Consider the following 18,010-nt stretch of genomic DNA (forward strand, 5'->3'; position numbering starts at 1 on the left):
CCCATGCACACTGTTTAACTGGTAATTTCCATTCCTGATGAAGAGCTTATGCTTGAAACTTTGACTCTCCTACTCCTTGGATGCTCCCTGACCAGCTGTGCTTTTCCAGCACCACACTCTTCAACTCTGATCTCCAGCATCTGCAGTCCTCACTTCCTCCTGGTAATTTATTTTGTAACGTCTATTCTATTCAGCCTTTTAAACTTGATCCATTTATCTCATCTCTCTCAAAACCGTCATTCTCTATCATGCATCCAAATATCATTCCTATATTCTCTTAAAAATATCTTCACTGATTTTCTTACTTAGCCTTTGCACTTAGCAACTACTCATCCACGGTGCTTTCAATCTCCATCTTAACTTATCATGCTTTCTTAATTTATTGTCCTGCTAGCGTCACTTTATCTTCCCTTCCATTTAAACCACCTACGCCATGTTCAAAGACACTGCTTTTTACTGGTAATCTTTTCTGGTCTTTCTATTCCTATTGTGTCACTTCCTTTGTACAACTCAGTTCTCTGTCTCTGTCAAAATTACTTTCTTCTGAGAGCAGTCTTGGGAAAAAAACCTTACAATTCACTTACAACTATACTATCAAAATCCCTGCTGTCTAACTGCAACCACACATCTGCTCAACCACACATTCACCTTTACCAAGGATGCCCTAAATGGTCAATGAAGCCAACAGTCTGATCGATCCAGTGTGGGGATCTCAGACATTTTGTCAGAAAACTGAAATAAGTGTTCAGATATGTTTCCCACTTTTCATCATTCTATTACCCAAGGGCAAAACCCCTTCTCACCTCACCTAAAAGCCCATCTCTGTCTATCTAACTCTTCTGCAAATCCTAACAGACCAAGTCAAATTCAACCAATGCTCCAGTGTCCCATGTTAAACAACTGCAAGGTTTTCATTCTTTTCCCAAACACTTCCATAGGCTCACATCCACTACCTTTTAACCTCCTTCAACTCTACAAACCACTTCACTCATCCAATTTGGGTCTCTGCACACTTTAAATTTTAACCAACACAATATTGTCAATCATTTCTTAATTAGCAAGCCAGCAGCTTTGGAATTCCCTTTTTAAATTTTGTCCACCTCTGTCTTGTCCTTTAAAATACTGCTGTCAACCAAACTTTTATCTGTCATATAATACCTTGTCTGACTCACTTCTGTTAAGCAGGTTAGGATGTTTAATTACGTTAAAAATAAGATTGTATTTTTGCTGATTATAAGCTTTTCTGAGCGACTTGCCCATCTAAGTGTTAACTTATTAGAAATTAAACTGATCAACTTTTAAGGATTAAATTAATACAGACTCAGTGTAATGTATACTTATTAACCACTGCATAAAACAAAGCACAACTTTATAGCTTTTTGAGAAAACAGCTTAGAAACTTAGGCATACTTTTTCCATTTTATTGTTCTTTCAAAACCATTATTTTCTTATTTGGCAAAGTTTATTTGCCTTTCCCTTCAATCACAGCATGATATATCATTTCTCAACATTGCTCAAGAACTAATGATCAGAAAGTTAGTCAGACTTTCATGGAAACATGGAAAATAGGAGTAGTCCTTTGAACTTGCTCTGCCATCAAATATAATCATGGCTGATCATCCCGAAGGGCTTTTGGCCAAAATGCTCATTTTCCTGCTCCTCAGATGCTGCCTGACCTGCTGTACTTTTCCAGCACAACACTCTCGAACCTAACTTAGTACCCTAGTTCCACTTTCTCCCCATATCCTGTGATCCCTTTATCCCTAACTATATATAACTCCTTTTTGAAAGCATGCAAGTTTTTGCTTCAATCGCTGTCTGTAGCAGAGATTTTCTCAAGCTTACCACTCTGGGTAAAGAAATTTCTCCTCATCTTAGTCCTAAATGGTCCATCCCATAGCTTTACACTGTGACCGCAAGTTCTAGGCACACTAGACATCAGGAATATCTTTCCTGTGTTTATACTTTAATGTTGTTAGAATTTTAGGTTCCCCTCTCACCACCCCCCACCCCCCACCCCCATTTGTCTAAATTCCACTGAATGTAGTCCTACATTCCCCCACCTTTCTTCCCAAAAAGCATCTTTCAAAAGCCCTGTGACAACCTAAGTTTACCGCATGATATTTAATTTTGTAATTTCTGACAGATTACGGTGAATTAGAATGAGTAAATTGTACATAAAATACTTTGAAGTTCAGCACTTTGTTAGCATATAATATTGTTCTTGACTGTTAGTCAGATATGCCTACATGTTAATCAAAACAAATACTAACTTTATTGTTTGCTGCAATTAATTCAGGTTGATCTCTCACTCAATTTGGCTTTCATTAAAAAAAGGGACTAGAAAATTTGAAGAATTTGCAGCTCAATAAAGAAATCTACATCAGTCTTCGCATACTTTGTGACAAATAACTTCCAACTTTAGCTTGGAAGCTGAAAGAAGGTAACTGGGTATCAGCCACCAACCTTAACAAGGAGTAAGATGCCTAGTTTTAAGACTACAGACCATAAGAAATAAGACCGGAAGTAGGTGATTCAGCCCATTTAGTCTGTTCTGCCATTCAATGGGATCATAACTGATCTGATAATCCTTACCACCACTTTCCTGCTATTTTGCCCTGATCTTTGATTCCCGAACTGATTAAATATCTGTCTATCTCAGCCTTGAATACACTTAATGACTCAGACGCATCAGCCCTCGGCAAAAAAGAATTCCATAGATTCACTACCCTCCAAAGAAGTTCCTCCTCATCTCCATCTTAAATACATCAATCCTTATTCTGTGATTACACCCTGTGGACCTTGATTTTCCTACAACAGGAAACAATCCTTCCAATGCTAGTTCCATCAAGTCCCCTTAGAATCTTGTATGTTTCAAAAAGATTGCGAAGACTCCTATATTCTAACAGGTGCATTCCCAATCTATTTAAAAACTTGAACAGGTTCAGACTCTACTCAGAATTTAGAACACTGAAATATATAGGGTAATTAAGATGCTTGACAGGGTCAACGCTGAGAAGTTTCACCTGATGGGTGAGTCCAGGACCAGAGGGCATTGTCTCCAAATTAGCAAGCAGCAATTTATGACTGAGGTGAGGAAAAATTTCTTCTATCAGACAGTTGAGAGCCTTGAGAACGGATTGTTACACACAGTTGTGGGGTCAAAGTCCTTCTGAGAAAGATAGATATATCCTTGATTAGTAGAGGGATCAAAGTTTTTGGACAAAGTGTAAGAAAGTGGCTGCAAGGAATGTCAAATCAGCCACGATCTGACTGAACGGCACAGCAGGCTCAAGGAGCTGAACAGCCAATTCCTGTTCTTATTTCTTATGGTTTTACTCAACTTCTCCTTGCAAAATAATCCCTCCATACCTCACCTAGTGAATGTTCTCTGGACTGCCTCCAATGCCAGTATACCTTTGTTTGCATAAGGGGCCCAAAAGTGTTCACAATATTCCAGCTGTTGAGAGAATAATGCCATGTATATTTTCAGCAAAACCTCCCCACATTTACCATAGAATCGGTAGTGTAGAAGCAGGCCAATTGGCCCACATTGACCTCAGAATAGCATCCCAACCAGAGCCATCTTCCTACCCTATCCCTATAACCCTGAATTTCCAAGACTAATCCACCTAATGCTGACATCTATGCACACTATGGTTAATTTAGCATGGTCTATCCACCTTTGGTGCATATCTTTGGACTGTGTGAGGAAACTGGATCACCTGGAAGAAAACCCACATAGACGTGAGGATAATGTGCAGTGGGGCACTCGAGCTAGAGCTCATCCACTCTGCCCACTCTTCTCTTTCTTATCCTCTTAGTGATTTTTTCTCCTCTCCTGGCCTCCGACGATGATTCCTGGGCTCCAGCAACTGGCAATGACTTGGCCTAGCGTGGTGGCCTCTTGGCATGGTGACTGTCCAGGATGGCACAGTGATCTCCCGTAGCAGCCTGCCAGCCTGGCATGGCGACCTCCTGCGTGGTGTCCTCTCGATCCAGCATGACAGTCTGAAGCAATCTCCCAGCCTCATGATTCTCAACATAAAGCCCAGCGTAGTCTGGGAGTCAGGGCCTGGTGCGGACTGGGTTGGAAGAGTGGTGTTTTGAACTTTGATTTCTGCAACACTGAACATTTTATTTCTCTATTTTCTAAAATCTTCTAATTAAAGAAGCTGTCCTCGGTACTTTTGTACCTAACATGGCAGTGTAAGTGGAGACATATAAACTTTTCATTATACTCACTCAGTATATGTGACAATAAAGCTAATACAATTCAAGCTCCACACAGACAGTTGCTGGATGGTGGGATTGAATTTATATTCCAATCCTTTTGAAACAAGACCAACACTACATTTGCCCTCATTATCTGCTGAATTTGGATACTAGTGATTTATGGGCTTGGCCTCTTCTATACTTCTGATTTTGTAGTTTTCGGTAGTATTTCTGCTTTTCGATTATATTCAGCTACTCTATTCATCCTGTCAAATTGTATAATGTCACATTTCCCCATATCATATTCCATTTGCTGAGTTTTCCCACTTGCCTAACCTATCTATAAACCCTCTGCTGATGTTGTCAGCCTCACCACTTGCCTTCCCACATACTTTCGAGTCAGCCATGAACTTGGCTGTAGTACATTCTCTTTCCTCAAGCCATTTATACTATAAATAATTGAGACACCAACACTGATTCCTGTAGTATGCCACTAGTTACTGGCTGTCATCCTGAAAATGCCCTCTTATTACAACTGTTTTCTATTAGTTAGCCAATCTTCTATCCATGCAAATACAGTATACTATCTCCAGACCACAGACTTTTATTAAATAGCCTGATGTATGGTACTTCATCAGCGCTTTCTGAAAATCCAATATATTACAAAACAACCTCGATTATCCAAACGAGATGGGTGGGGAGTATTTTATTCGGACAATTGATTGTTTGGGTAACTGAACGGGGTCCCATGGCAGCGGCAATAGTAAGAATAGGGTCCCGCAGCAGTGGCAACAGCAGAAACAGGGTTCCCGCAGCAACCCTATTCCTGCTCCCACTGCTAGCCCAGGCTGGCTGCTCTTGCTGTGCTTTTATTTAAATGTAATAAATTTTTTGTGGGATCTTGAGATCTTGTTTGGATAATCCAAAATTTGGATAATTGATGTTCAGATCACTAATTCCCTTTTATTTACTAAACAAAATCAACCAAATAACTGCATGTGCTAGAAATCAGATACACAATCAGAAATTGCTGGAAAAACTAATGTCTGGCAGAATCTATGGAGAGAAGGCATAGTCACCGTTTTGGGTCCAGTGACCTTTCCTCAAAATTTATTGCAGCTTGGGAAAGGTTAGCATAGAAATGGTGGTGGTGGTGATGGTGGGGGGTGGGGAGGAGGTGTAGAGGAATTAGAGTAACCGATAGTTGGACAAAGAGAGAAACAGCTGGGTAGAAAAAAACACATGTAAAGGTCAGCCTGAGAGAATTAACAGCTGCTAATGAAGACCATTAGTGGTTGACAAAGTGTGTGTGTGACAGTGAGCGTGAGAGTGTGTATGTGTGTGGGAGGGGGGTTGGGTAAAAAAATGAGAGATTATTAGACCATAAATTATTGAACTCAATCATACAATCCCCATTATCAGCTATTTATTATCCATCTGACTTCATCCTTTGTTTACCCAGCTGTTTTTCTCTCTGTCTGGGCTCCAACTCCACCTGTCATTTACTCTTTCCCCTTCCCTCACCCTTCCTTGAGCATACCAACCTTCCCCAAACCACAAATTCTGAAGAAGAGTCACTGGACATGAAATGTTAACACTGCTTTCTCTCCACAGATGCAGCCAACTCTATTGAGTGTTTTTTCCAGCAATTTCGATTTTGCCTCTTTTTATCTATCATCCTTGTTATCTCCTCAAAAGAGCTATTGAATGAGGCATAATTTCCCCTTCATGAAGCCATGTTTACTCAGCTTAATCATATTATGCATTTCTACTTTCTTACAGGCTGTTATTTTCCCAATAATGGGGTAAAGCTAACTACCGCAAACTAAGCCTTTTTTTTGTCTCCTTGCCTTTTTAAGTAATGGAAGCTATTCAATCCTTTGGGTCATTTTCCAGAATCTAAGGATTCCTGGACGGTTACTACCAGCGCATCTACTATCTCTGTAGCTCCTTCCTTTAAATATCCTCAAATACATCCCATCAGGTTCATGAAGCCTGTAGTTCTTTAGTCCCATTAGTGTTCCTAGTGCTTTTACCTCTAGTGGTAGTTGTTTTGTTCATTTCCTCTCCTCCTTATCTCGAGGATAATTATTAATTTGAGTTCTATTCATATCTTCTACTGTGAAGACTGATATTAAATATTTGTTTAACTCCTCTGCTATTTCCTGGTTCTGTATTATTTCTTCAGCTTAATTTTCACAAAGGACCATGTTCACTTTTGCTATGATGCTGAAAGCGTGTACTGTATCTTTAAGAGAAAGTGAAAGCTGGCAAACATTTGTCATGTCACAGATATAAAGATATCATTGAAAGATATAACATTTTGGCTGTAACCTAGATACCAATTGTTTTCACAGCTGTTAGAATGTAACCAGTTTAAATTGTGCCCTAACAGACTAAAACATAATCAAATTTAAATTTTACTGTTTTGACAACATCGAACCAATCAGATGATCCGATGTTTGGGGTATAAAAAGAACACCAACTGCCATTGTCAGACAGACTGCCCAAAAACACCCAAAAGGTAACTTCCTCATGTGAAAAGTCTGCGCAGCAGAAGACCAAAGACAACCCAGGGAGATCTGCAAACAAAGGAAGATTGACACCGGAGATGAAAGCTGCTGTCTGGTTTTGAAAATTGAGTTGCTGTAAATTTAGTAGGGGCTTTATTGGATCAGTGTAATGTTTTAGAGTGGGAGGTAGATAACAAGCCTTTAAGAGAAAGGAGGCTTAGAGTCATAAATAGTTATTGTTTCATGTTCACTTCGCAGTTAAAAATAAAATTGATATTTTTTGTTAAATACTGGAATTTGGGTAGTTCTCTGTCACTCATACTTTAACAGATTACAAGGTGAGGTGAGCTTTTCTGCATAGATTAATTAGCAGAAAGGGTTTACCGCTGTGTTGTAACACTTTGGCTTTTTTTCCCCCTAGGATCATAGAATTCCTACAGTGTGAAAACAGGCCAATCGGCCCAACACGTCCACATGGACCCTCTGAAGAGCAACCCACCTAGACCCATTCCCCTAGTCTATTACTCTGCATTTACCCCAGACTACTGTACCTAACCTACATACCCCTGAACACTACGAACAATTTAGCATGGCCAATTCACCTAACCTGCACATCTTTGGATTGTGAGAGGAAAGCAGAGCACCTGGAGGAAACCCATGCAGACACAGGGGCGAATGTGCAAATTCTAGACAGACAGTCGCCTGAGGTGGGAATCGAACCTGGGTCCCTGGCACTATGAGGAAGCAGGAAGGAGAAAGTGAGGACTGCAGATGTTGGAGATCAGAGTTGAGAGTGTGGTGCTGGAAAAGCACCGCAGGTCAGGCAGCATCCGAGGAGGACGATCGACATTTCAGGCTATTGTGCCACCCCTCTTGTGGCACAGTCATACAGTCTCTGCTCCTAATCCAAGAGGCCTGGGTTCAAGTCCCACCTGTTCCAGAGGTGTGTAATAATAGCTCTGAACAGGTTGATTAGAAAAATAGGTTACATTAAAATATATAAATGGAGATCCCTGATTGGACGGCAGAGTGGCTCACTGGTTAGCACTGCTGCCTCTCAGAACCAGGCACCCAGTTTGATTCCAGTCTTGGGCGACTGACTGTGTGGAGTTTGCACATTCTCCCGTGTCTGCATGGTTTCCTCCAGGTGCTCCGGTTTCCTCCCACAATCCAAAAATGTGTAGGTTAGATGATTTGGCCAATCTAAATTTCCATTAGTGTTCAGAGGTCAGGTGCATTAGTCAGAGGTAAATGTGGGGTAATAGGGTAGGAGAAATGAGTCTGGGTGGGTTACTCTTCAGAGGGTCCATGTGGACTTGTTGGGCCGAAGGGCTTGTATCCACACTGTAAAGATTCTATGATTTCTTTCATATATGAAGTTCTTGCTGTCGTCTCAATGTCACTTGTAAATATACCCTCAAAGTTTATTTTCTCCCTACGCTTTTATTTTTAGTGATGAGTAATGATCCTGATTTAATTTGCAACTGGTGTGTGAATATTTGTAAAATAATGAACATAGCATGAGCGGGTTCAATGTAGTCTTCGGAAGTGAAAAGCATTAGTTTTGGATTCGGGGAAGGCCAACTTCGACAAGATCTGACAGAGAATGGCCACAGTAAACTAAGGAATTCTGTTTATGGGCAAAACAACTGAAGAACAATGGAACAGGTCTATAAAAATATTTAACATAACAAGATCAGTTTATACCCAGAGAGGGAAAATTTCCACTTTACAGAAGGAAAAACAGCCATGGACAACTAAAGAGATAAGTGACAATATAAAAATAGAAAAAGAGGGGTTACAAAAATGTCAAAAAACAGCACAGATCCTGCTGAGTTGGAAAGATACAAAGGCCAGCAAAGAGCCACAAAGCAGCTTATAAGAGATTATGAAAGGAAACTTGCCAGGCACAAAAAAAACAATAAGAAGAAATTTTATAGTTTTATTAAGGAACAGCAGATGGACTCAAGCAATGATGTGCCGCTAAAGACTGAAATTGTGAATACTGTCAATAAGTATGGGGAAATGGCAAACATGTTGAATAGTTTCTTTTCCTTCGTATTTCTCATAACAAAGGTGGATCGCCTGCCCAAAGTCCTGAGGAAATTAGTAGTAGGTCAGGAACATGGAGTGAATAAAAATTAACATGAGGAAAACATTGGTCTTAAGGAAATTAAAGAATATTTTGACTGTTTCCATCCAACGCTGTTAAAGAAAGTGGGGGAGCACATAAGACCATAAAATACGAAAGCATAATTAGGCCATTTGGCCCATCAAGTCTGCTCAACCATTTGAATATGGCTGATAGGTTTCTCAACCCCACTTTCCTCCCTTCTCCCCTTAACCCTTGATTCTCACCAATAATCAATAACCTATCTATCTCGGTCTTAAATATTCTCAATGACTTGTCTCCACAGACATCTGCGGCATTGCAGTTGCCTTGATTTCAGAGTTCCTTGATGCAGGAGTTGTCCCTCTGGATTGGAAATTTTCACATCACTTTGCTTTTTTTTATAAAGAAGGGTGAAAGTGGAAAAACAGAAAATTAGAGACTACTTAACCTAAGATCTGTAGTGGAGAACTTGTTTGGAGTCTATAATAAAGGATGGGGTAATTAAACACCTTGAAATTTTTCCGTTAATCAGGGGGATACAGCATGAATTCATGACAGGTAGGTCAAGTCTGACAAAGCCTATTCATATTTTCTTCAAGAGTGACTAACATAGCAGACAAGGGAATGTCTACGGATGTTATATATATGAATTTCCAGAAGGCATTTCATAAACTTCCGTGTAAGTGACTGTTAACTAATTCAAGGAATGGAGGGAAAAATTACTGATGTGGCTGGGAAATTGGCTGAGTGGCAGGTGACAAAGGACAGACAATGGGTGGTATTAAATTGGCAGTATTTGGCCAGTCGTGTACCACAGGGATCTGTATTAAAGCCTTAGTTATACACACTACTTCTTAATGACTTGGATAATGGCACATTCCTGATGAAGGGCTCATGCCTGAAATGTCAATTCTCATGCTGCTTGGATGCTGCCTGACCTGCTGTGCTTTTCCAGCACCACACTCGATTAATGGCACAGAAAGTCATATACCCAAATTTGCAGATGACACAAAGTTAAGTGGCATTGAAAACCACAAAGAAATTGAGTAATTGTGAGAATTGTCAAAACTGCAAGAGATGGAGTTTAATGTGAGTAAGTGCTATCAATTTTGGATTGACAAAAGGAAAGATAACATACTTTATGGATGGTATGAAATTAAATACAGTAGATATCCAAAGAGACTTGGGGTTCAGGTGCATAGATCTTTAAAATGTCATAAACAGGTGCAGAAAAATAATCAATAAAGCTATTGGAATACTGGCCCTTAGATCTAGAGGAGAAAGTGAGGACTGCAGATGCTGGAGATCAGAGCTGAAAATGTGTTGCTGGAAAAGCGCAGCAGGTCAGGCAGCATCCAAGGAACAGGATAATCGACGTTTCGGGCATAAGCCCTTCTTCCGAAACGTCGATTCTCCTGTTCCTTGGATGCTGCCTGACCTGCTGTGCTTTTCCAGCAACACATTTTCAGCTCACCTTAGATCTAGAGGACCAGAATACATGGATTCAGAAAGTACACTACAACTATACAATTTGATTAGATCCACTTGGGAATACTGAGAACAGACCTGGGCACCACACCTCAGTAAGGATAGACTGGTCCTGGACAGAGAACAACGAAGGTTTACAAGAATGACACATGAACTTCAGGGGTTAAGCTATCAGGCCCGCTTTCTCTAGAATTTAGAAATTTAAGGGGTGATCTGATCAAAGTCTTCAAGATATTGACAGGATGGAGAAAGATAAACTACTTCCACTGGGTGGAAATTCTAGAATTTGGGACATCATCTGAGAATTACAGCCAGATCATTCAGGAGAGATGTTAGGAAGGACATCTACACACAAAGGATGACAGATGTTTGGAACTTGCTTCCACAAACAGCAGCGAATACTGGATTAGTTTTAATTTCAAATGAGACTTTTTTTTGTTAAATGAAGATTTTAACGGATGTGAGCCAAAAGCAAGTGTATGGAATTAGGTCGCAGATCAGCCGTGATCTCACTGAATGGTGGAACAGACTCAAGAGATTGAATAGCCTACTCCTATTCCCATGGTCACCTTTTACTGGTTTTTACAATTTCCCCAATTCTTGTCTTAACACGCACCTTTGTCACACTGTTTTTTTTTAACAATCTGATGCGATTTTTAACTTCCCTGGTTAACAATGGTGAGCTCATCCCTTTCCTAGAACCTTCTTTCCTCACTGGAATGTCTTTGCTGTCAGCTATTAACTATTTTGTTTAACATCTGCAATTGTTCTTTAACTGTCTTTGCTGCTGAACTCCTTCCTCGTTCTAGCCATCTCTACTCTCATTCCTTTGCAACTACAAATACTTAAGATTAGCACAGTTGCTTCTCAGGCAAGTGCTTCCCTCTTAACATGTAGAATTTAGTGTTCAGGTTATGGTGACTGTTTCCAAGGGAATCTTTTACCTTGACATCAATTATTGAACCTGTGTCATTATGTACCATCAGGTCCAAAACAGCTTATGGTTGGTTGGATCCACAATGCATTATTGCAGGAAACTATCCCAAATACAGTCCACGAATTCTTTCTCAAGGCTTCCTCTGTCAATCTGAAGACTCCGATCCACAAGAAGATTAAACTTACCCTGATTTATGTACTGCCTTTGTTACATGCCCTCATCATCTCCTGATTTATTCTCTGTATCATTGTGCAGCTACTGTTCAGGGATCTATATTCAGATCCAGTGTCTACCAGCTTTTTCTTTCCCTTTTTATTTCTTATCTCCACCCAGAAGTTTCATGTCTTCCAACTCAAAAGTTTTTTTTTGTTTTTGTATTTATTCCTTTCCTTCCTAACAATGTTACCCCAACTGCCGTTCCTCCTTGCTTGTCCTTTAGATAAACCACATGCCTCTGAATATTTAGTTCCCAGATTTGATTTACTTCTAATATTGTCTCCGTTACGGCTATAATATCACATCTGTTAAATTTATACAGTTAATGCATCTATTTGTTCTGAATACTGTGTGCTTTAAGTAAGCAGCTTTTTTAACCATTTTATCCCCAATTTGACTCTATTTATTCATTTTCTATTTTTGCACCCACTGTCTCTTACTGTTCCACTCTCGGTAGTGTTACCCAAACAGCTGCCTTGTAATTCTGCAATATCCCCTTGCTTTGTAAGCCCAACTTATTCAATTCACCAGGACAGTGGCCCTAGCATGGTTGAAGTTAAGTCAAACAGCTCTCTGCTACTCCAGTAATGGCACCAGCCCAAATGATTCTAGCCACACCAACCTTTGAGCTATGCAGTTTACGTCTTGATTTTACTTACCATATGCCAGTTTACTCATGACTCAAATAGTACTCTGATAGTTATTAACTTGGTTCTTTTTTGGACTTACTCCTGGCTGCTCCAAGTCTTTCATTAAAGACTTCTTTCTAATCTTAACAATGTTGTTGGCACCGACTGCTAAATCATTCTCATCCTCCTCCAACTTCTTCTTTAGCCCCAAGATATCCCTGATCCTGGGACTTAGCAGGCACTACAGCCTTCAGGACGCCCAGTTACAGCTGCAGCGTATAGAGTCATAGAGAGGTACAGCATGGAAACAGACACCGGTCCAACCTGTCCATCCGACCAGATATCCCAACCCAATCTAGTCGTACCTGCCAGCACCTGGCCCATATCCCTCCAAACCTTTTCTATTCATATACCCATCCAAATGCCTTTTAAATGTTGCAATTGTACCAGGCTCCACCACTTCCGCTGGCAGCTCATTCCATACACGTACCACCCTCTGTGTGAAAAAGTGCCCCTTAGGTGTCTTTCATATCTTTCCCCTCTCACCCTAAACCTATGCTCTAGTTCTGGACTCCCCAACCCCAGGGAAAAGACTTTGTTTATTTATCCTATCCATGCCCCTCATAAATTTGTAAACCTCTATAAGGTCACCTTTCAGCCTCCGACGCTCCAGGGAAAACATCCCCAGCCTGTTCAGCCTTTCGCTATAGAACAAATCCTTCAACCTGGCAACATCCTTGTAAATCTTTTCTGAACCCTTTCAAGTTTCACAACATCTTTCCGATAGGAAGGAGACCAGAATTGCATGCAACATTCCAACAGTGGCCTAACCAATGTCCTGTACAGCCGCAACATGACCTCACAACTCCTGTACTCAATACTCTGACCAATAAAGGAAAGCATACCAAATGCCTTCTTCACTATCCTATCTACCTGCAACTCCACTTTCAAGGAGCTATGAACCTTCACTCCAAGGTCTCTTTGCTCAGCAACATTTCCTAGGTCCTTAGCATTAAGTATATAAGTCCTGCTAAGATTTGTTTTCCCAAAGTGCAGCGCCTCGCATTTATCTGAATTAAACTCCATCTGCCGCGTCTCAGCCCATTGGCCCATATGGTCAAGACCCTGTTGTAATCAGAGGTAACCTACTTCACTGTCCACAACACCTCCAATTTTGGTGTCATCTGCAAACTTACTAACTGTACCGCTTATGCTCACATCCAAACCATTTACGTAGAGGACTCAACACCGATCCTTGTGGCACTCCACTGGTCACAGGCCTCCAGTCTGAAAAACAACCCTCGGCCACCACCCTTTGTCTTCTACCTTTGAGCCAGTTCTGTATCCAAATGGCTAGTTCTCCCTGTATTCCATGAGATCTAACCTTGCTAATCAGTCTCCCATGGGGAACCTTGTCGAACGCCATACTGAAGTCCATATCGATCAGATCTACCGCTCTGGCCTCGTCAATCTTCTTTGTTACTTCCTCAAAAAACTCAATCAAGTTTGTGAGACATAATTTCCCACGCACAAAGCCAAGTTGACTATCCCTAATCAATTCTTGCTTTTCCAAATGCATGTACATTCTGTCCCTCAGGATTCCCTCCATCAACTTGCCAGCCACCGACTTCAGGCTCACTGGTCTATAGTTCCCTGGCTTGACTTTGCCACCCTTCTAAACAGAGGCACCACGTTTGCCCACCTCCAGTCTTTCGGCACCTCACCTGTGACTATCGATGATACAAATATCTCAGCAAGAGGCCCAGCAATCACTTCTCTAGCTTCCCACAGAGTTCTAGGGTACACCTGATCAGATTCTGGGGATTTATCCACCTTGATGCGTTTCAAGACATTCAACACTTCATCCTCTGTAATATAGACATTTTGCAAGATGTCACCATCTATTTCCCTACAGTCTATATCTTCCATATTCTTTTCCACTGTAAATACTGATGCCAAATACTCGTTTAGTATCTCCCCCACTGTGTGGATCCACACAAAGGCCGCCTTACTGATCTTTGTGGGGCCGTACTCTCTCCCTAGTTACCCTTTTGTCCTTAATGTATTTGTAAAAACCCTTTGGATTCTCCTTAATTCTATTTGCCAAAATAATCTAATTATAATCAATTATAATGTCCCCGACTCCAACTATATTCCTGTTTCCATCCCTACCTGAAATGACTCCCTGTACCAAAATGCTGTGCTCAGTTTGTTCATCGCCCCCATCGCAATCCTCACTTTCAGCAGCACAACTTGCAAAAGCCTTATAGTTGTTACGTAATTGCTGTGGCCGAGGCTCCTTAATTTTATTCCTTGGGTTTTCACACCTACCTCACCTGCAGTCTCACCCACCTGTCCTTGATCATAGACTATCTTTGAATTATTTAACCTGAAGGGTGTGACCATCCTTTGAAGCCAAGTGCTCCCCATTTGTATGGTATTAAGCAAAGGTAGGAGTGCTACTTCAAGAAATAGTGATGAAAGGATCCCTGTACAATATTATCTCAGAGAACAGCTAGAATACTGAGCAGAATATATGTGAATTCCATTGAGCTGTAGCATAACTTGTGGGTGGTCCTTAAAAAAGTGAAATGAACTTTCAAGATGCTTGTAACAAACAAGGAACTTCTTGTTAGGAAGTAAAAAATAGAACTGAGCTCACAATAATTAATTACAGACCACAGTGTTAAGTTGACGGTACTTGACTTTTTTAAAAAATGCTATATTCAATAAAATTAGTTAATATTTAAAAACCATCCAATCTTGTGGTTTATTTCTACCAGTTACATAGAGTTCTTTGGAGTTCTCATTAATCTTTAGTGGTCTGCAACAGGATGGTAATAAGAGCTATCTTTTAGATTTTGGAGCAAACTACAAGGCAAATGTCTTCCCAAGAACAGCTACAACATTGCAAAGTATTAATCATGCATTCTGTATTAAAGGGAATGCTTGCAACATAATGTGTAACATTTCATTTTTATAATTAAACAATGTCAAGCTTCTGGCATGCTACAAATAAAATTACAAATATGTATCCAATTTTGATTGAATCCATTGACCACATTCACTTTTGTTTCATATAACTTATATTGCTATTAATCCTTCATACAAAATAATACTTAGCATTTTGGTAAAGTTCTGTGACTCATACCTGTGCTTCTGGGGTAACGTGCTTGTCTCGCTCTTGTAAAGTCATTTTACAGTATGACTGCAAAGCTAAATAGTTCTTTCGTTTCCATTTCCTGTCAAACTTGTCAGCATGTTGTTTGCAATATGCAAAAAACGGATCTGCTATATCCTGTTCCAAAAGACCAAAAGCAGAGATACTTCAATTTTCCATAAATGTTATTTAAATCACAGCACGAGCTTTTGCCATTGGAAAAGATTGCAACGGCATCTGCCCTGATTGCTTGTCTTTTTTCAAACATCGTCAACAATTACAGCAAACAATATTTCAGACCTCTAAACTGAGCAGCTGGCTGCAACCTACAACAGATGCTTTTACATGCTAGAAGCATATATTAACGTTTCAAAAACTAGAATATGCATTGATATTAAAAGCAATTTTTGTTTTTACTTTGTCCATTGCTTTGTCTCCTGTATTAATCTGAAACAAATTGCAATAAAATATGAGACAATCATCTTGAAGTCGTATCTCCCTTGACAACACATATCCACTCTTCCCTTCACAATTTCATAACATTATAAAATTATGCTGGATTAAACTTGTTAAATTTAACAAAAAATACAGGCATTCTTAAACTGAATCCAGCAAATCATTTTATATTCCCAGCTTCTTTTGTGGGAAAAGGCCTTCACGAAAATACTGCATAATAGATTTGATGGAAGTCACTGCATGGGAAATCAAGTGCGAAGTTGTGAAGTAGACAAAGTGCCCTGAAATGGAATCAGAGAGCAGGACTGCAGGTCAGTACCCGCACTGTTTTAACCCTAATCCTGAATGCAGAAAAGTAGTCCTGCTCCAATAGTCACAATTTATATAATTATTTGGTAGCAGAATGTGAATTACATCTGAAGAAAATTACATTTGAAAACCAACAGAGGGCAACAAAAAATAATTAGGAGGGAGAAGATTAAATATGAGAGTAAGCTAGCCAGTATTATAAAGGAAGACTGTAACAGTTTCTTTAAGACATAAAGAGCAAAAGAGAGACGGAAGTAGGCACTGGGCCACTGTGAAATGATGCTGGAGAGATGGCAGTGGGGAATAAGGAAATGGCTGAGGAATTGAATAATTACTTTGTGTCAGTCTTCACGATGGAAAACAAAAAATTTGAGGGGGGGGGGGGGGGTGGTGGGCAGAGCTGAGTATGGTGACTATCACCAAGAGAAGATACTAGAAAAATCAAATAGCGTGAAGACTGTGGACCATGTGAACCAGATGGACTACACCTCAGAGTTCTAAGGGAGATAGCTGAAGATATAGTGAAGGCGTTCGCAGTGATCTTTCAGGAATCGCTAGAAGCAGTGAGGGTCCCAGGGGACTGAAAAATCCCTATCATGATACCCTGTTTAAAACGGGAGTAAGGCAAAAGACGAAAAGTTACAGACTGATTAGCCTAACCTCGGTCGTGGGTACGTTCTTGGAATCCATTGTGAAGGATGCGATTTCTGAATACTTAGAAGTGTATGATAAAGTCGGGCAAAGTCAGTATGGTTTCATTAAGGGGACATCATGCATGACAAATCTGCTAGAATCCTTTGAGCGAGAAAATAGGTTAGACCAAGGAAAGCCAATGCATGTTATCTATCTGGACTTCAATAAGGCCTTTAATAAGATGCTGCACAAGACGCTATTGAGTAAGATCAGGGCCTATGGTGTCAGAGGCAAGATGTTAGCTTGCACAGAACCCTGGCTGTCTGGCAGAAAGCAGAGAGTGGGGGTAAAAGGGTCCTTCTCAGGACAGCAACGATGACCAGTGGTGTCCATGCAAGGCTCAGTATTAGGACCACAACATTTCACTTTATACATTAACGATCTAGAGGAAGGAACGGAGGGCATTCTCGTAAGTTTGCATATGATACAAAGACAGATAGAGGGACAGGTAGCATTGAGATGGCGTGGAGGCTGCAGAAAGATTCCTGACAAAGGGCTTACGCCCAAAACATCAATTCTCCAGCTCCCCAGATGCTGCCTGACCTGCTGTGTTTTTCTAGCACCCCACACTACTCTGATCTCCAGCATCTGCAGTCCTCACTTTCTCCTGCAGAAGGTTCTGGGCAAGTTAAGAGAGTGGCAGATGGAATACATAGTGGTACAATAGAGGAATACGATGGAATGCAATAGAGGCATGGACTATTTTTTAAATGGGGAGAAAATTCAGAAGTCTTAAGTGCAAAGAGACTTGGGTGTTCTGGCTCAGGACTTTCTCAAGGTAAAACTGCAGGTAGTCAGTAGTTAGGAAGGCAAATGCAATGATGGCATTTACTTTAAGTGGACTTGAACATAATAGCAGGGATGTACTTCTGAGGCTCAATAGGCTCTGGTCAGATCACAATTGGAGTATTGTGCACAGTTTTGGAATATCTCAGGAAGGATGCACAGGTAGATGATCCGTTATCCGAACATTCAAAAACCGAAAAGCTCCGAAATCTGAAAGTTTTGTTTCTCATTAACAGGGTTGTTTGGCGAGCAAACCGTTTACCCAAGTCGACACCCACTCGACGCGTGTCACTCAGATGCGATGCAGGGGAGGGGGGGCGTGGCCAAGCACCAAAGGCCTGGGGTTTCTCTGTGAACGTTCCCAAGCGGACACCCACTTGATGCGTGTCACTCAGCCGTGACGTGGGGGGCGTGGCCAAGCACCAACAGGCCTGGGGTTTTTTTGTGAACACCCACAAGTTGACACCCACTCGATCCATGTCACTCAGGTGTGAC

The 18,010-nt window shown here is 40.7% G+C and overlaps 1 protein-coding gene across 4 annotated transcripts in view; it reads right to left on the reverse strand.

The window, feature by feature from the left end:
• The window catches only part of phf14 (PHD finger protein 14), a 229,117-nt gene that overhangs the window by 117,900 nt on the left and 93,207 nt on the right, over positions 1-18,010 (reverse strand). For all 4 annotated transcript variants that reach the window (XR_011961314.1, XM_072575405.1, XM_072575406.1 and 1 more), the window contains exon 8: positions 15,263-15,409. Coding sequence is in view for 3 of the 4 variants with exons in the window: in XM_072575405.1 (XP_072431506.1) it covers positions 15,263-15,409 (147 nt within the window). In the remaining variant the exon portion in view is untranslated. The remainder of the gene's footprint in view (positions 1-15,262; positions 15,410-18,010) is intronic.

This window comes from Chiloscyllium punctatum, chromosome 8 (assembly GCF_047496795.1).
Source record: "Chiloscyllium punctatum isolate Juve2018m chromosome 8, sChiPun1.3, whole genome shotgun sequence".
Taxonomy (NCBI): Eukaryota; Metazoa; Chordata; class Chondrichthyes; order Orectolobiformes; family Hemiscylliidae; genus Chiloscyllium; species Chiloscyllium punctatum.